This window comes from Tupaia chinensis, unplaced genomic scaffold (assembly GCF_000334495.1).
Source record: "Tupaia chinensis unplaced genomic scaffold, TupChi_1.0 Scaffold000330_1, whole genome shotgun sequence".
Lineage (NCBI taxonomy): Eukaryota > Metazoa > Chordata > Mammalia > Scandentia > Tupaiidae > Tupaia > Tupaia belangeri.
The window spans coordinates 2,770,760-2,790,888 of record NW_006159824.1 but is presented as its reverse complement, the minus strand read 5'-3'; the positions used below and the strand labels follow the sequence as shown (position 1 = coordinate 2,790,888).

The 20,129-nt window shown below is 40.9% G+C and overlaps 1 protein-coding gene across 2 annotated transcripts in view; it reads right to left on the bottom strand.

Annotated features, from left to right (window-relative positions):
- The window catches only part of RABEP1 (rabaptin, RAB GTPase binding effector protein 1), an 86,370-nt gene extending 66,632 nt beyond the window's left edge, over positions 1-19,738 (bottom strand). The window contains exons 1-3 of one of the 2 annotated variants that reach the window (XM_014589094.2): positions 19,692-19,738; positions 18,896-18,977; positions 4,596-4,799 (exon numbers count right to left, since the gene is read on the bottom strand). In XM_014589094.2, the coding sequence (XP_014444580.1) occupies positions 4,596-4,710 (115 nt within the window). In that variant the 5' untranslated portion in view covers positions 4,711-4,799; positions 18,896-18,977; positions 19,692-19,738. Of the gene's footprint in view, positions 1-4,595; positions 4,800-18,895; positions 18,978-19,609 lie in introns of both variants that reach the window. The other variant, XM_014589093.2, reaches the window with a different exon arrangement.
- Positions 19,739-20,129: the final 391 nt, after the last annotated feature.

Sequence of the window (20,129 nt, the reverse complement as noted above, 5' to 3'; positions counted from 1 at the left end):
GAACCGCAGTCGACTACATGGGAGTCCAGTGACATAGCCATTATGCCAACTGCTGGTTCCCTGGACTTCATTTTTCTAAGAACCCAATTAAAACTTACTTTTAAGTATTTCTTTGGGAGAGGAGACACTACATTCTATTCAATTAAGAAAAAGATTTTTATTATTACTTAACTTTATTAATTATTATTACTTGCTATGGTACATACACATGCATTCACCAGAGAGAGGCAGACAGAGTGAGAAGCAAGTCACCATGTCCGGGACTCAAACCATGGTCAGTCATGTGGGAGTCCAGCACCTTAACCACCACACCCTCTGCTGGCCCTTTTTATTTATTTTAAACACCTATTATGCCATGAATTCATAGGGAATATATTCTGGCAACTCAGGCTCCTTTCCATTGGTCCTCACCAAATGTGGCTCTCTGGGTGGAGCAGGCTGGTGCTTCAGGTGAACACAGGTACCTTTCTCTTTGGCTTCCTGCTTTTTCTGCTCATTTTTCTTCATACATTTTAGGAAGCTATCTCTAAGAATGCTTAATATGCTCAGTACACACAGTTCTTTCAGCAAGAATCTAGCTCATAACCTGTTTACAAAAATGACAACAGCATGCTGGGCAACACTGTTAGATAGATCTTTCTGGTTTTGCCATGGTAACATTTGTAGGGCATTCTTTTCTAAACAGTACCCATTCCCTTGATGTCTACAATATCACCTTTCTTGTAGATTTGTGTGTATGTTATCAAAGGAATAAGTCAATATCTTCTAAAGGGCCTAGAGAACATATATCAGGTGTCGTCATTTTGGCAAATTACTAAAAGATGGGAGCTCTGGCCAAGAGTTGACTTACTTTCCACAGCTTTCTCTTTTCTTTTTTTCATTGCCAGAGTACATGTGCACAAGGGGAAGAGAGAGACAGAAAGTATCCCCTAACAAGACATGGTCAATCTACGATATTTTTCCTCCATGCACACACAAGACTAATGTATTTTGTTTCAGGGATTTTTGCCTTAGGGGGAAGGTGCTCACCAGAGAAAGAGAGACAGAGACAGCGAGGGAATGTCAGAAATCACCCACCAAGGGAGATGGCCACGCCACAATCCCTTCCCCTCCATGTTCTTCCCAGGATCTTGAGCACACACGCACATGCCCCTGGTCTGATTTTCAAGTCACCGGATCCAGGACTCGAACCATGGTCGGCCATGTGGGAGTCCAGTGACACAACCATTACACCATCTGCTGGCCCTTCAGCGTGCTTTTCAAGGCACTGGGGCCAGGATTCAAACTGCAGTCAGCCATGTGAACTCCGGCTCCCAATGCAACACTCAACCACTTTGCTACAGGGCTGGCTCAAAATTTTTAAAGTTATAGAAAGGGTTTATGTCTAGCTTCTGAGATTTTTTAAAAACTTTTTAAAAGATTTTTTTTACCAGAAGATCCATGCACTAACCAGACAAGGACAGAGAGACAGTGAGAGGGGAAGTGAGAAATCACTCTCTGGGGGTGGATGGCCACACTGCAATCCCTTCTCCTCCATTCTCCTCCTGGAATTGTGGGCACACACACACACACATACACTTGAAATTATTTTCCAGCCGCTAGGTCTGGAACTTTAACTGCAGTTGGCCATGTGGGAGTCCAGTGCCGTAACCAGCATGCCACCTGCTGGCCCCAAAATTTTTAATTTTTAAAGCTAGTGTTTCTGACTCTTTTTTTTTTTTTTTTTTTGAGGGCCATTCTCCTCCTGGAATTGTGGGCACACACACACACACATACACTTGAAATTATTTTCCAGCCGCTAGGTCTGGAACTTTAACTGCAGTTGGCCATGTGGGAGTCCAGTGCCGTAACCAGCATGCCACCTGCTGGCCCCAAAATTTTTAATTTTTAAAGCTAGTGTTTCTGACTCTTTTTTTTTTTTTTTTTTTGAGGGAGTTTTTGCTAATTTTTAAAGCTAGTGTTTCTGTCTTTTTTTTTTTTTTTTTTTGAGGGAGTTTTGACGTCATCTACCAGTCCTATCTAATTCTTATTATGTGAAGTAAGGACTTTAAATCATCTTCCCCAATCTTCACAATAAACTTAAATTATTTTACAGATGAGGAACCCGTAAGAAACAGTCTGGCCCATGTTTCAAAACCAGAAAGAAGTAAAACTAGAATTCAAACTTAAAGCCAGTGCCAAAAATCTACATTCTTAAATACCACACAATATTTAAAAGACAAATATAATGTGTCACCACAATCCACTACCTGAGAGCGAGAGAAAATTGATATATTTCTGGAACCCAAGAATCGAAATTGAGCCAAAATCTATAAAAATCTTCATAAAATGGTTTTATCTTTCATATATTCTTATAACATTATGTAATAGGTATCATTTGATGTCTATTAATTCCTCCCCCTTCCTTTTTTTTTTTTTTTTTTAAAGTTTTTGCTATAGGGTGCGTGTTCTTGCCAGAAAGACAGAGTGAGAGACAGAAAGCGAGAAATCACCCCCAGGGGGGATGGCCACACCACAATCCCTTCTCCTCCACTCTCCTCTTGAGATCTTGGGTATGCATGCATGCACACGCGCCCGGGATGAATTTAAGCCACGGAGTCTGGAACTCGAACCTTGGTTGACTACATGGGAGTCCAGCAACTTAGCCATTACCCCAATTGCTAGTCCCTATGCCTTCCTTCTTAACAAGACTCCAATTTTGCTTCAGAAGTCACCACGCTTGGGCCAGCAAATGGCATGATGGTTAAGATGCTGGATCCCACATGGCCGACTCTGTGGTTCGAATCCCATATTCCTGAAAAGACACTGGGCACGTGTGTGTCCAAATCCCAAGAAGAAACAAGGAGAAAGAATTGCAGCATGGCCATTCCTCCTGGGGGTTGATTTCTCTCTCCATGAAGCACATGTGCCCTACAGCGAAATTGTAATAATGATAATAAGTCAATGTGTGTAAGTTAAAACGATATTTTCCCGTTTCCCTTGCAGGGTAGCCACAAATTTGGTCAAGTATGAGGGGAATATATGCTGGAGAGTCCCAGATAATGTTTGCTTTACTAATTGCTGCAGACTGGAGAAATGGCAATTTTTCAGTCATAAGGCAAAGATGAAATTAAAAATGATATGCTAAGGATGAAGGAACTGAATGAGCTTGGGACACTGGGGACATCATAAAACCATCAAAAGCAGCCCCCGATTACTACCTATGAGCTCCTTGTCTGTGGGAACAATGAACCCTTACTTAGGGTAAGCCATGGCAGGCAAGCACATGTGGCCCGGAATAAGCCCCAGAAGATAACTAACTATAAACTCACAAATAGGGCTGGCCTTACCTGTTTTCACACAAAGACCACTAAGGCAAAAATGAAACACAAATAGAAGAATGGAGAGAAAAAAAAGGTAATTGCTACTTTATATTTTTTAAAGAATTATTTTTATTTAATTTTATTTATCATCACTATTATTTTTTAATTTCTACAGGACACATGCACTCACCAGAGAGACAGAGAGAGAAATAAAGAAAGCAAGCCACCAGGTCCATAACTTGAATCATGGTCGGCTATGTGGGAGTCACCAAAAGGCCACACAATGACTCCAAACCTTAACCACCACACCACCTGCTGGCCCCACTATTTTATATTTACAATAAACGTAAACTAATTTCAGGAACCCAAAAACTCAGGGGGACAACTTAATTCATTTTGCCATCTTCTCAGAAATGTGCAAAATAGTTAAAGCACTAGTGTCAAAAGAGAAACTAAATGTGTCGCCATTTCGTGTGTGACACCAAGTGTCATAAGATGGCAGTCCATAAAGTCTACTCTAGCCCATAGACCATTCTTTCACTCAGACTGCATAATTCAAATGTAAATTTTTCTTAAAAAGTAAATAAGAAGGCAACACTACAGGGGAAGGGCTATAATTAAGTGGTGCTTGTAATTTTAACAGTCGCTTCCCACTTTGCAGCAGTTATCTCTAGTCCAGCACACTCTCTGTGCCCTACAGTTTTATTCGTTCCTATTACCTGCCTGACTTCTGTAAGAAATCTACTTTTGCAGGCAGCAGATAGTGTGGTGGTTAAGGTGTTGGACTCCTACATGGCCAATCACAGTTCGAGTGCCAAACCCAGTGGCTTGAAACTCACACTGGGTGCATGTGCATGCATGCCCAAAAAGCCAAGGAGAATGGAGAAGAGACTGCAGTATGACCATCCTCCTGGTGGAGGGGAAAATGATTTCTCACTTTCTCTCTCCCTGTCTTTGTCTCTCTCTAGCAAGCACGTGTGCCCTGTGGCAAAAACCTAAGAAAAGAAATCTAACTTTAATACTTGCTTTAAACCTTACAGTGAACTATCATCCTCCTTTAACGCTCTAGCTCTACTAACACTCTTATTATAACTCCCCATTACTAAATTTGTTAAACACACAGGTGGTATAACCATTTACAATATAAATGACTTCCCTCTCCTCTAATAGTATATCTTAAAGATCTATATAAAGCCACAAATGAAACTCAGGGTGTATTTTAAGATCCTTTGAAAACGTTCTCAATCATGTAAAAATTATCTTAGAAAATCAAAAACCAATTTTAGTCTTTACCTTTCATGACAGCCTGAAGTGAAGCAACTTCTTCTCTCCACTGCCTTTTCACTTCATCTATGGCTTCTTGCTTAGTATTCTCAGAGACTGTGGCAATAGCTTTAATATTCTCCATCTCTGCTTGAGCTTCCCATAGCTGTGTCCTAAGGTGTCCCAAATCATCTTGTGCAGCTTGTAACACTGCATTTTGTCTCTTCAGATCCTCTGGGAGAAACCATAAAAGACTTCCATTAATGAAGGGTTCATTTTTATCAGGCTGACATTCAATGAAGAAATTAAGAAGTTAACATAAAAATTACATCATTCAGGGACCAGCAGATGGTGTAATGCTTAGGTCACTGGACTCCCCACATGGTTGACTATGGTTCAAGTCCGGACCCAGCAGCTTAAAACCCACACTGGGCATGTGTACATGTATGCCCAAAATCCTGAATGAAGAATGGAGGAGAAGGGACTGTGTCCACCCCCCTTCTCCAGGGAGGGGTATGGTTTCTCACTTTCTGTCTCTAGTTGTCTCTCTGGCAAGTGCACGTGCCCTATTGTAAAAATCTCTCTTAAAGTAAAAAATGTATCATTTTAATATATATGGTGAGATTTAAGGTATCCTAGGTATCACAAATCAATTATTAATTATCTAATGATAGAATGGTTAAGACTGTTTTAGAGAGAAGGTTAGGGTTTTTTTTATCTGCTGGCTAAGTGAACTTGGTCAAGTTATTTAACCTTATTAGTCTAAGTTACTATATCTATAAAATGGGGATTAAATTGCTACTTCAGGGACTAGCAAATGGCATAATGGTTATGTCACTGGGTTCCAACATAGTCTCGACCGCAGTTTGAGTCCCGGACCCCGTGTCTTAAAACTTACACAGGGGGCGGGGGGCAGCAGCACATAGCATAATGGTTAAATCACTGGACTACCATGTAGTCAACAGCTGTTCGAGTCCTAGACCCTTGTCTTTAAACTCACATTAGAGGGACTAGCAGATGGTGTATGGTTATGTCACTGGACTCCCATGTAGTTGACAGCTTTTCAAGTTTTGGGCCTGCAGCTTAAAACTCACGCCGGGCACAGGTGCATGCATGCCCAAGGTACCAAGAGGAGAATGGAGGAGACAGGATTACAGCATGGCCAACCTCCCTGGGGGGTTATTTCTCACTTCCCTTCTCTCTGTCTCTCTTTCTCACCTTCTCTTTCTCTCTCTCTCTCTCTCCTGGTGAGTACATGTACCCTATGGCAAAAAGCTCTTTAAAAACAACAACAAAAAAGTCCCAGACCTGGCAACATCCCAAATGTGTCCAAAATCTCAAAAGGAGATACGGTCGAGAAAGGATTATGGGGGGACCATTCCCCATGAGGGGTGTTTTTTCTTCTTCTTTTCATTTTCCCCAGAGGTTTTTGCTATAAGGCACGTGCGCTCGTCAGAAAGACAGAGAGACAGAAAGCGAAAAATCACCCCCCAGGGAGGATGGCTACTCCACAATTCCTTCTCCTCCATTCTCCTCTCGGGATCTCAGGCACGCACACACATGTGCCCTGCATGAATTTAAGTCACTGGGTCCAAGACTCGAACCGTGGTCAACTACATGGGAGCGACATAGCCATTACACTAACTGCTGGTCCCAGAAGGATAATTTTTCATTCCTCCTCTCATTCATCTCTCTGTAAAGCACACACCCTCTAGAAAGACATAATTTTAAAAATCCTTCTAACCAGGCCAGCTCCAATAGTGCAGCAATTAAGCATTATAGAGATGCTGGGGTTGGCAGGTGGCATGGTAGTTAAAGGTGCTGGATTCCCACATGGCCAATAATGGTTCGAGTCCCGGAACTGGCAGCTTGCTTTCTCGCTTTCCCTTACTGTCTGACTGTCTCTGGTGAAATTGAAAAAATAATAACAAATGGAATTAAATATATAATTTTTTAAAAGGGGCCAGCAGATGGCATAATGGCTATGTTGCTGGATTCCAATGTAGTCGACCGCAGTTTGAGTCTCGCACCCGGTGGCTTAAACTCACTCCAGGCACGAGTGTGTGCATGTCCAAGATCCAGAGAGGAGAATGGAAGCAAAGCAATTGTGGCATGGCCATCCCAAGGGGGATTTCTTGCTTTCTGTCTCTCTGTCTCTCTGTCTCTCTCTCTCTCTGTCTTTCTGAAGAGCTCACATGCCCTATAGCATAAACCTCTCCAAAAAAAAAACAAACAAGAGGAAGCTGGGTCCCACAAGGCCAACCATGATTCAAGCATCAGCCCTGACAGCATTAAAAAGATGCCACGTGTGCATGTGCATCTGCCCAGGATCATGAAAGGATGAAGAATTGAAGAGAAAATGGATTGCAATGTGACCAGCCTTCACTAGTGGTGCTTATGTGCACATAGGTGCTCTCTCTCATCTTTTCTCTCATGCGTACACATGTGCCCACTGGCATAAAAATAAAATTTGGGGCTAGCAGGTGGCGTGGTGGTGTTAGACTCCCACATGACTAACAGTGGTTCGAGTCCCAGACCCAGCAGCTTACTTTCTGCCTTTCTCTCTCTCTGGTTAGTGCATGAGCTCTAAGGCAAATTAAAACAATAATAAATAAAATTAAATAATTATTTTAAAATATAAATAAAATCTAACAATTTTAGTTAAGAAAACATGATAGATATCTTAATTTTTTAAATGTATTGAGCCTTCCTTTAAAAGGTACATAAGCAATATCTTAAGCTTCCTGTATAAGCACACAGAAACATGCATATTGTAGGCACAGTGGCCCTGGGAGCCAGATGCCTCATGGTGGTGGTTCAAATTCCAGCCCTGCAGGTATGAAAAACATGCCAGTTGTATGTGCATGTATACTCCACATCCTGATATGACAGTAAAACGGAGGTAAAAGGATTGCCGCATAATCCCCACTGCAGTGTTTTCTCTCTGGCAAGTGCATACACCCTTTAGAAAGTTACAATTTTAAAAAGCATGCATATTTTGTTTCTTAAATACAGATTTCCTAGGATATCAACCTTATTTTAAAGAATTGTTTAACTTTATTATTTTTTTATTTAAATTTATTTACGTTCATTCACTGTACATCATTACAGCATACAAAATGAGATTTTCCATCCAGAGTACACTGTATATTTAATTTTATTATTTTTTAAATTATGCTATAGAGTACGTGCACTCACCTGAGAGATAGTGAGAAAGTAAGCTGCCAGGTGCAGGATTCAAACCACAATTGGCTATTGGGAGTCCAGTGCCTTAAGGCTTAAACACCATGCTACCTGCTGGCCCCAGGATATTAACCTTTAAATTCTGTTACTCGAAGCTATTTTATCTCTACCTTAATATTATATCTAGCAGTTGACAGACTGTTAAACGTTTCCCATGTGTCCATTTATCAACTTATAATTCTATAACCTTTGTTTCATAAGATAGGCCAAAGGTATTTTGTTAGGTACATAAAAGTTCATGATTCTTACATTTCTTTAGTAGACGTTCCCTATGATATAGCCTCCCACATTCCTTCAATGCTTTTGCCTTCAGCACCATCTTACTGTTATTGCGTAGCTTTACTTTTTTTCCTTTGGGGGGAAAAAAATGCGGCCAGCTCCATAGCCTGGTGATTAAAGCAACCAGATCCCACATGGCTGATCACTCAGTTCAAGTCCTAGACCGGGCGGCTTGAGACACACAAGGCACGTGTGGGTGCAAGCCCAAAATCCCAAAAGGAGGCAGAGATGGAGGAAAAGGAACTGTAACATGCCCATTCCCCCTGAGGGGCGCTTTCTCCTCTCCTGTCTGTTTCTGATGAGTACACATGCCCTCTACTAAAAACAAACGTGAATTGGAGAGATTTTCGGTGTCTAACAGTCACATTTGTCCATGTCCAGGCTTAGCATTGCTTCTTACAGATTACATATTCCCTCTATGGTTACTTTACTTCTTACGCATGTATATATCTACTAGTTCTTCCAGTGATTATGGGGCAGATGAAAGCCTCAGTTTTTGTATGCCTGAAATAACCTATTTTTCTCTACTCTTGAATAATTTAGCTGCACAGAAAATTTTTGGTTTGACAGTTTTCTCTGCACTTTGAAGCTCTTATCTCATTGTCTTCTGACATCTATTGTGCTTACATGTTATCTCCTATCAGTATAACCGTTTTATCTCTGATTGCTTTAAAATTTTTTTTCATTTTTGATGTTCCATAATTTAAGATGTGTTATGGAATGCTTTTTTTTTTGGAGAAGTTTTTTGTTATAGGGCACATGTGCTCGCCAGAAAGACAGAGACAGATAGAGAGACAGAAACGGAGAAATCACCCCCCAAGGGGGATGGTCATACCACAATTCATTCTCCTCTTAGGATCTTGGAAATGCACACACATGCACCTGGCGTGAGTTTATGCCACCGAGTCCGGGACTCAAACTGTGGTTGACTACATGGGAGTCCAGCAACATAGCCATTATGCCAACTGCTGGTTCCAGTATGAATTTATTATTATTTGTCCTACTTGGTACTCAGTATTTATGCCAAAGACCTGAGATTTTTTTCTTTAAAGAATTATTTTATGGGAACCAGCAGTTAGCATAATGGCTATGTCGCTGGACTCCCATGTAGTCGACCGCGGCTCACGTTCCAAACCCAGTGGCTTAAAACTCACGCCGGGCACATGTGCGTGCGTGCCCAAGATCCCGAGAGGAGAATGGAGGAGGAGGGATTGCGGCGTGGCCATCCCCCGTGGGGGTGATTTCTCGCTTTCTGTCTCTATGTCTCTGTCTGTCTGGCGAGCACACGCACCCTATAGCGAAAACCTCTCCAAAAAAAGAGAGAATTATTTTATTAGTACTCCTGTTGCTATTTTAATTTGACCAGTGAGAGGGAGGGAAAGTGAAAAAGGGAAGTTGCCAGGTCCGGGACTAGAACAGTAGTTGGCCATGTGGATGTGGGAGTCCAGTGCCTTAACCTCCACCTGCTGGCCCCTCAACATTTCCTTTAGTATCTGTAAAACATCACTTATCTCCTCAAATATTCTCTCCTATTCCTCATACTCTCTTCTCCTAGAACTCTTCCTAGATGTGTGTCAGAGGCTCTCGATTCATGATGTATATCTTTGATAAACCCTTTGATATTTTCCTTCAGCTCGTTAGAAGGGAGAACTACTCAATACTGTTTTCTAATTTACTAAAACCTCTGCATCTTGTCTAGAGTTTAAACTGGTAACCTCATTTCAATTTCTATATTTTGATTCCAAAATTTCTAATAGTTTTTAACTTCAATTTTTTTATATACTTTGTTTCTGATATTTTCATATCAAAGTGCATACACCAAACTAATTATGGCATTGAAACCACAAATATCTTCTTAAATCTATCTTTTCATTTACAAATTCTGGTTAGTTAGCATTAAGACTTCATATAATACAACCATATAAAATCCCTTTTGAATATCACTAGAAAATTTCACTATCTTCTGGTGATTAACATGAACTCTCTATTATTTTCCTTCAAATTAAGACACAGGGACCAGGGGGTGGCGTGGTGGTTAAAGCAGTTAGATTTCACATGGTTAATTAAGCAGTTCAAGTCCTGGACGTGGCACCTTGAAACAAATGCCAGGTGTGCATGAGAGTGTGCCTAAAATTCCAACAGGACAATGAAGGCGAAAGCACCACAGCATGGCCATCATCCCTGGGGGTGTGTGCTTTCTTACTTTCTCTTTCTTCCTCTTTCTATCTGTCTCTCTGGTGAACACACTTGCCCTACAGCAAAATTTTAAGAAAAACAACTCTGTGGGCCCAGAGACCATGTGAGAAGGCTCCAGTTTCATGTCCCCACACTGAGTGTGCCCCTAATCCTGGTCAGCTGCCAGGCTTGCAGGGGGGTGATTGAAGGGTGACTCCCTTTGTTCCTTCTCTCTCACTCTCTCAAAACAACAACAACTTAAAAAAACCTGATGGCTTTTTGAACAGGTTCATTCTTACTCACTGTCAAAGACTAAAGAGTTGTACAACACAAAACACAAACATTGCCACATTTCTCAGCTTGTCCTGTAGTTAAAGGGAGAAAGTTAAATAAGTATGATCCTCAAGTTCAAAAGAAAAGCAACACAACTTTTGAAAATATATATAACATTCCCAGTTGAAGTAAGTTGGGAAAAGAATAGGTAATATGTTGAGAACAGGCAGTAAGAGGAGTCAAAAGATAATGATCTCATAAGGTCAGCTGATGGCATAGCGGTTATGTCACTGGACTCCCATGTGGCCGACCGAAGCTTGAGTCCCAAATTCAGAGGCTTGAAAATCACACCAGGCATGTGTGCGTGTGTGCCAAAATCCCGGGAGGAGAATGGAGAAGGATTGCAGCATTTTGTTTTTCCTCCCTCCTTCTCTCTCTCCTCCCTCTCCCTCTCTCCTCCTTCTTTCCTCCCTCCCTCTTCTCTCTCTTTCACACACACACACACACACACACCCTAAGGCAAAGGCCTGGGGGGAGGGGGGAGGGAGATAGATAATGATCTCTTTTATTGGTATTCCTCATTACTGTTTTTCCTTGTACTTCTGCAATTCTCTGAGTAAGTGCAAGCACAGCTTTTACAACTCCAAAGCAAAAGCTGTCCCTACTGGGAAAAAAAAGTGTTTGGACTTTCAGGGTTACCTTGACCTGGCTTGCTGAAAGATAAAGACTGTTGAGCACATCAATACCTGATCTACTCTGTTAACATCTGTGACAATCACAGAAGCCTGGGTTTAGACTTCACAGCAAATGCCATAAGCTGCTGCGTTAGAAGAAATCTTAAATTTGATTTTTATTATGACACAGGAAAAAAGCAAAAATAGAAACCAAATAATCAGCACTGACCTTTCGTACACTATGTGTTTTCTTTAATACTACCAACAAAAATTCTCAAAAAGAATCACAAGAATCCATCTGAAATTCTGTAGTTGCTTTGACTGCTCTGTGGCCAGCTTAAGTTTACTGAGAACTTCAGACACTGGGACCAGCAGATGGTATAAAGGTTACGTCACTGGACTCCTATGTAGTTGATAGTGGTTTAGGTCTGGTCCCAGCGGCTTAAAACTCACGCCGAGTGTGTGTGTGTGTGTGTGTGTGTGTGCTCACACGTACACCCAAAATCCCTAAAGAAGAATGGAGGAGAACTTCAGACACAACAGTACACAAAAAACTGTTGGATGTAGATGCTGTCATAGTAATTTTCTTTTTTTAAGAATTATTTTGGGGCCGGCAGGTGGCGTGGTAGTTAAGGGCGCTGGACTCCCACATGGCTGACCACAGTTCAAGTTCTAGACTTGGCAGCCTGCTTTCTCAGTTTCCCTCTCCCTCCTCCTCTCTCTCTTTCTGCCCCCTCTGGTCAAATTAAAATAAATAATGACCAGAGAAGGACAGAGCAAGAAAGAGAGAAGGAGAGGGAAAGTGAAAAACCAAGCCACCAAATCTGAGACTTGAACAGTCAACCACATGGGAGTCCAGCATACTTAATCACCACACCATCTGCCAGCCCCTGTCACAGCAATTTTAACACACTTTTTTTAAAAAAATTAACTTACCTTATAAACTATTTAATTCAGAGATATAGGACCAGCAGATGGCGTAATGGTTATGGCCAACTGCAGTTTGAGTCCCGGACCCAATGACTTGAAAGTCATGCCAGGTATATGTGTGAGCGTGCCCAGAATCCCAAGAGGAGAACGAAGAATGGACTGCAGTGTGGCCATCCCCCTGGGGGGCGATTTCTCACTTTCTGTCCCTCTATCTCTCTGGCAAGTGCACAAACCCTATAGCAAAAATCTCACTTAAAAAAAAATGAATTCAGAGATATAAAACTATAATTGGGGGCCAGCAGGTGGTACAGAGGTTAAGGCAACTGGATCCCACATGGCCAACTGATCAGTACAGTCTTGGACCTGGAGGCTTGAGAATCACACTAGGTGCATGTGTGTGCATGACCAAAAGGAGAAGGTAGAAAACGGGAGCACAGCATGGTCACCCCTGGGGGGGGGTAACTTCTCATTTTCTATCTCTCTTTCTCTCCCAAGCAAACGCACACACACTCTACAAGAAAACTAAAATTAAAAAACAAAAACCAAAACACTGAAACTGATAATGCACTTCTTTTTTTAATAAATATTTATTTAATTAATTCAATTTGTTATTATTATTATTATCATTTTAATTTGACCAGAAATAGAGAGAGAAAGAAAAGTGAGAAAGTAAGCCACCAGGTCCAAGATTCGAGCTGCAGTTGGCCGTGTGGGAGTCCAGTGCCTTAACCACCATGCCACCTGCTGGCCCCCAAAATGCTTTCTTTTTTTTTTAGAATTATTTTTTATTTAACTTTATTCATTCATTCATTTTAGTTTGACCAGAGAGGAACCAAGTGAGAAAAAGAAAGTGAGAAAGCAAGTCTCCAGGTCTGGGGCTTGAACCTCAGTCAACCATGTGGGAATTCAGTGCCCTTAACCACCATGCCACTTGCGGGACCCCTGATAATGCAGTTCTAAAATGAGAGGTTCTTGGTCATTTTTGTTTCTTTTCTTTTTTTTTTTTTTTGGAGAGGTTTTCGCTATAGGGCGCATGCGCTCGCCAGACAGAGAGAGAGAGACAGAAAGCGAGAAATCACCCCCTGGGGGGATGGCCACGCCGCAATCCCTTCTCCTCCATTCTCCTCTCGGGATCTTGGGCACGCACACACACACGCCCGGCATGGGTTTTAAGCCACCAGGTCCGGTACGTGAACCGCAGTCAACTACGTGGGAGTCCAGCAACACAGCCATTACGCTAACTGCCGGTCCCGGTCATTTTCATTTCTTCAGACCTTTAAAGAAAAGTGAATTTTGGGAATCAGCAGATGACATAATGGTTACATCACTGGACTCCCATGTAGTCAACGGCAGTTTGAGTCCCAGACCTGGCAGCTTAAAACTCATGCTGGGCATGTGTGCATGCCTGCCCAAAATCCCAAGAGAAGAATGGAGAAGGGATTGCAGTGTGGCCATCCCGTCTAGGAGGTTATTTCTCGCTTTCTGTCTCTCGAACGAGCACACTCATTCTATAACAAAAATCTCTTTTAAAAAAGTCAATTTGGGGACTAGTAGATGGTGTAATGGTTACATCACTGGACTCCAACATCATCAACTGCAGTTCGAGTCCCTGAGCCAGCATCTTGAAACTCATGCTGAGTACATGTGCATATGTGCCCAGAACCCCAAAAGGATAACAGAGGAGAAGGAACAGCAGCATGGCCATACCCCCAGAGGGAGATTTTTCATTTTCTGTCTCTCTGGCAAGCACATGCGCCCTAAAGCAAAAATCTCACGCAAAAAAAAAGTCCATTTCATAATTTTCAAGAAATAAAAAAGAAGTCTTAAAAGCTTTATTTGTGGACAAAGAAAGACAGAAAGCAAAACAAGCAAGCTTTGGAAAAGATTAACTTCAATTTACTAAGTAAAGAAGGAATGGAAGGAAAAGCTGTAGAGAGGATGAGCAGGTTGCAGAAGTACTAATGTGAGAGGTAAAGAAAAAAAGGATGTCATTAGCCAGAAGCATTCTGGGTTTGAACTGGTCATCAGAGAAAACTATCATTATCATTATCTTTTTTTTTTTTTTTTTTCTGAGAGGTTTTGCTATAGGGCACATGCAGTATACTCGCCAGAAAGACAGAGACAGAAAGTGAGAAATCACACCCCCCCCCGGGGGGAATGGCCACGTAATAATCCCTCCTCCATCCTCCTCTTGAGATCTTAGACACGCATGCACACGCGCCCGGCATGAGTTTAAGTCAGCAGGTCCGGGACTCGAACCATGGTCGACTACATGGAAGTCCAGCGACATAGCCATTACGCCAACTGCTGGTCCCTATTACCATGATCTTACACACATCCATTAAATACACTACAGGTCATGATGGCAAGAACATACCATTATATAGCTTAGTGGTACCTTGTCAATTAAAGGTGGAAACAAATTTTAAAAGGCAGAAGATAACAAATTTAAGAATTAGACAGAATTTATATATTGTAACACTTAACACATTCAAACAAAGTTATACTTTGCAAAATAGATTATCAAATATAGACTACACTTTCTTGAAGACAGAAACCATATCTCATTCATTCCAACTTTCACAATGTCCTGCAGAGTGCCACCATGCCTAGACATGAACATCTTTCCTATCTCCTTATCAGCTTAAGAAGAAACCAAATAATGAGGAACAGCAGGCAGCATGGTGGCTAAAGCACTGAACACTCTCACATGGCCGACCACAGTTCAAGTCCTAGACCTGGTAGCTTGCTTTTTCACTTTCCCTCTCTCTCTGTCTCTCTCTCTGGTTAAATTAAAATAAATGAATGAATAAATAAAATGAAATGATTAAAAAAAGAAAAAGAAACCAAATAAAATAGGAAACACCCTACAACAAGCCTTACCAGTCACTAAGCCTTCCCAAGCAAAGACTAAATCCTGTAAAGCCTAACAAACTCCTTTCCAAGGCTTTTGAACTTCTCTGACCACAATACACAAGGATATATATATACACAAACATACATATATATATTTTATTTTACAGCATAACACTATACATACATGTATACATGTCACTAAGTTGTATGCTAATATATTTATTTCTAATTCAATCTTCTTTTTTTAATTACTGATACCAACCTACTCAATTTTATTACCAATCAAGGGGTTATGACCTGTATAGTCTGAATAATACCACTCCAGAGCACAAGTCTTTAAAGTGAGTAACTGGCCCAATCCTAGTGGCATGCGCTACTACAATGCCATTCCCCACAGGCAGGGATCACATGAGAGGCCTGGGATCCATTCCCAGTCCAATTTACAAAGCCAGGCACAGTGGTATACACCTATAATCCCATTGACTTGGGAGAATGAGGCAGGAGGATTAAGATACTGAGAGAACAAGACTTTAACCACACAAAAAAAAAAAAAAAAAAAAAAAAAGGAAGGAAGGAAAATGAAAAGGAAAAGCAAAGGAAAGGAAAGAGGGAAGCCAGGAAGACAAAGCAAGGCATTATACTTCTGGGTGTATGCAAAGGTTTTCCAAGGGGTTCATGGACACATGTTATTTCAACTTCCAGATCCTCAATTTTCACAAATTTTCTTTTTCTTTTTTCTTTTTTTTTTTAATAAAAAAAGTATTATTGTCTTTGACTTTACTATTTTTTTTTTTTTTTTTCATTTAACCAGGGAGAGACAAAGCAAGAAAGTGAGAAGGCGAGCTGTCAGGTCCGGGATTTGAATCATGGTTGGCCATGTGGGGGTCCAGTGCCTTTAACCACCATACCACCTATTGGACCCATAAATTTTCTTTATTAAAGCAAGGGTAGTTCAAGTGTAGATTTCCTTCTTCACTTCCCCTTTCATAATCACCCTTTTCTTACTTAGCCAAAGTGAGCCTCAATGAAAAGCTCTTTTCAGATTAGCAGATGGTGTAATAGCTACATTGCTGGACTCCCACATAGTCGATCGCAGTTCAAGTCGCAGACCTGGCGGCTTAAAACTCACATCAGGTAAGTGAGAGTTCACACTCAAAATCCCAAGAGGAGACGGAAAAAGGGACTGTGGTGTGGCCATCCCCCCCCCAGGGAGTGATTTCTCACTTTCTGTCTCTCTGGCAAGTGTATGCGTCTTATGGCAAAGATTTCTGAAAAAAGAAAAGCTATTTTCACCAATTCTCTGTTGTGTAAAAATTTCTCTGTGGTATCCAACCAGAGGGTCAGTTTTTAAATTTTATAATAAAATTGAAAGATAACCTAATTGAGTTGTCAGCTGATAGAATAAAGATATTTTTGAAGATAAAACACTATGGGGGCTGGCAGGTGGTGTGGTGGTTGGTTACAAGCACTGTACTCCCATATGGCCAACCACAATTCAAGTCTTGGGCCTGGTAGCTTGCTTTCTCATTTTCCGTCTCTCTTGTTCTCTCCTCTGGTCAAATTAAAATAAGTAAATTAAATAATTCTTTAAAAAAAGGTATGATGAACCTTAAAAAAAAAGGGGGACCAGCAGATAGCATAATGGTTGTGTTGCTGGAATCCCACGTAGTGAACCATGGTTCAAGTGCCGAACCCAATGGCTTAAAACTGGTTATGCACATGCGTGCCCAAATTTGAGGAAAACTGTGTAAAATTTTTGCCGAATAATGTATTCTTTTTTGTTGTTGTTAAATGGATGATAATGGGTATTAAATCACTATAATATTTTGATTTCACGGGATATGTTTAAAAGTATGAAGTTCTTTTTTTTTTTTTTGGAGAGGTTTTTGCTATAGGGCACATGCGCTCGCCAGACAAAGAGAGACAGAGAGCGACAGAGAGACTGCAGGCAAGAAATCACCCTCCAGGGGGGATGGCCATGCCGCAATCCCTTCTCCTCCGTTCTCCTCTCGGGATCTTGGGCACGCACGCACACACGCTGCCTTCACCACCATACTACCAGCTGGCCAAAAAACATAAAGTTTTCATTTGAGTTATAAGTATTGACAATATGATAGAATTTACATCCTTCACAAATGCAAATTAAAACCACTATAAGGTATCACCTAATCCAGTCAGAATGGCTATGATCAAAGAACAAGTTCTAGTGAGGCTGTGGAAGAAAGGGATCCCTCCTACACCCTTGGTGGGAATATAAATTAATACAATACTGTGGAAAACAATAGAGGTTCCTCAAAAATCTATAAAAGAGCTACCGCTTGACCCAGTAATCCCACCTATGAGGTGATTTTTTGCTTTCTTTCAATCTCTCTCTGACTCTCTCCAGTGAGTACAGGTCCCCTATGGCAAAAATCTAAAAAGAAAAAGAAAGTATAAGGGGTATATATAAGTATGTAAATATTTTATGGTGTACATAAATTAAAAAGGTGTATGACCACTACTCTAGAGCAGGGATGGAGTAGTATTTACTAAAACCATCAAAGAGCTTATTAGAAACGCAAATTCTGAGGCCAGTTAGTGCTTTGGTGGTAGGGGCAAGTGTATCCCACATGGTTGGTATTTACAGTGGCTAGATTCCACATGGCTGACCACTGTGTAGTGTGAGTCCCAGATCTGGCAGCTTGTAAAACGCATCAGGCGGAAATCCTTAAAGATGAAGGAGAAAGGACTGTGGTATAATCATCTCCCGTAAAGGGTGCTTTCTTGCTTTTTTTCTCTCTCTTTCTCTCCCTCTCCCCCTCTAGCTAGCATACATGCCCTCTGGCAAATTATTGAAAAAATAAATGTAAACTGTCTGACCCCACCAACACATACTATGGTTTAACAAGCCCTCAGCCCTCATATTAAAGTCTGAATGACAATGTTCTAGATTAAAGCAGTTTTCAAAATTTAGTGTGCTTCTGAATCACCTAGAGAGCTCTAAAAAAAAAAAAAAAAGATGGACCCTAATCCCAGAGTTTCTAACGCTGATCCATATATGTGCAGCTCTTACCATATTGTCATGGATTTGCCTCATACACATTCCTTTTTCACAACTCACCACACAATTACTTAGCATCTGAGCTCACTTGAATTCAATGAAGTTAAAGAGCCACATGAATCTACCCTTTCTGTATACCGAGCACCGAAGTACAGTGCCCCATAGTAGATACTACACAATATTTATTGATAAATAACTGAACATTTGTTAGATTAATTCCACACAATATCACTTTTTTGGGGGGGGGAGAGGTTTTTGCTATAGGGTGCGTGCGCTCACCAGAAAGACAGAGACAGAGAGATAGAAAGTGAGAAATCACCCCCCAGGGGGGATGGCCAGGTAGCAATCCCTTCATCCCTTCTCCTCCATCCTCCTCCTGGGATCTTGGGCATGTACGCACACGCACCAGGCATGAGTTTAAGCCACTGGGTCCGGGACTCGAACCACGGTCGACTACATGGGAGTCCAGCGACACAGCCATTATGCTAACTGTTGGTCCCCACACAATATCACTTTTAACACTAGTAATGGCTAAAGCTATTACTAGAATGCCAAAAGCCTTGGTTTGCCCAGGACTGTTTTCAAGTGTTAAGAGTTCTGAAAATCTCATGTTTCAGGACAAGATAGTCAGCTATATTAAATATCAATATTAGGGTTATAAAGAAATAAGGAAAAAAATCTGAATAATACATTTTCAACTTGTTTTTCAATTCCTAGCTCTAGTCTTCAATATTTTTTCATTATACAATGTAAGCACAAATAAAATCAAGATATACTCAATAACAGTAACAGTGTTTGACCAAGAAACTTAACATTTGAAGGCAGTTTAGTATGAGGCTGTGAAAGACTTATAAACTTACCCTCTTTAGCCAAATATAACTCCTTAAATTTTGCTCTCTTTTGATTAAATTCTTGCTCAAGCTGCTGCTGTGCACGTGAAAACTCTGCATTAGGGGGGGGGAGAGGTTTTTGCTATAGGGTGCGTGCGCTCACCAGAAAGACAGAGACAGAGAGATAGAAAGTGAGAAATCACCCCCCAGGGGGGATGGCCAGGTAGCAATCCCTTCATCCCTTCTCCTCCATCCTCCTCCTGGGATCTTGGGCATGTACGCACACGCACCAGGCATGAGTTTAAGCCACTGGGTCCGGGACTCGAACCACGGTCGACTACATGGGAGTCCAGCGACACAGCCATTATGCTAACTGTTGGTCCCCACACAATATCACTTTTAACACTAGTAATGGCTAAAGCTATTACTAGAATGCCAAAAGCCTTGGTTTGCCCAGGACTGTTTTCAAGTGTTAAGAGTTCTGAAAATCTCATGTTTCAGGACAAGATAGTCAGCTATATTAAATATCAATATTAGGGTTATAAAGAAATAAGGAAAAAAATCTGAATAATACATTTTCAACTTGTTTTTCAATTCCTAGCTCTAGTCTTCAATATTTTTTCATTATACAATGTAAGCACAAATAAAATCAAGATATACTCAATAACAGTAACAGTGTTTGACCAAGAAACTTAACATTTGAAGGCAGTTTAGTATGAGGCTGTGAAAGACTTATAAACTTACCCTCTTTAGCCAAATATAACTCCTTAAATTTTGCTCTCTTTTGATTAAATTCTTGCTCAAGCTGCTGCTGTGCACGTGAAAACTCTGCATTAATTTTTTCCAATTCTGCTACCCGTTGCTGAAGAGAAACTGGAAAAAGAAATAATTAAAAAGTAATAACTTTTAACTGTAAGTTAAATTATAAGAATAAATTAGAATTCCAACTACACATTATTATACGTGAAACAAGTACCTGACTTTCTTCCAACAATCCGCTACAGCTTAGGAAATTCTAATTTTAAAAAAAGGCAGTTCCATTTGACTTCATATACGAACCGTGAAGGAGTCGCATAAAGTGAAAACACATATATACAGGGAAACCTGTAAGGCCAATTTCCAAAAACAGAGCTTCTAATACTTTTTAGAACTGACAAGATGTCAATCCACTTTTAACTGTTAGATATTAGATTATTGGAGCTATTTACCCCACAAATGAAACCGCTGCCAATCTGGCTATTTGTTGTTCGTTGCAAATGTTACA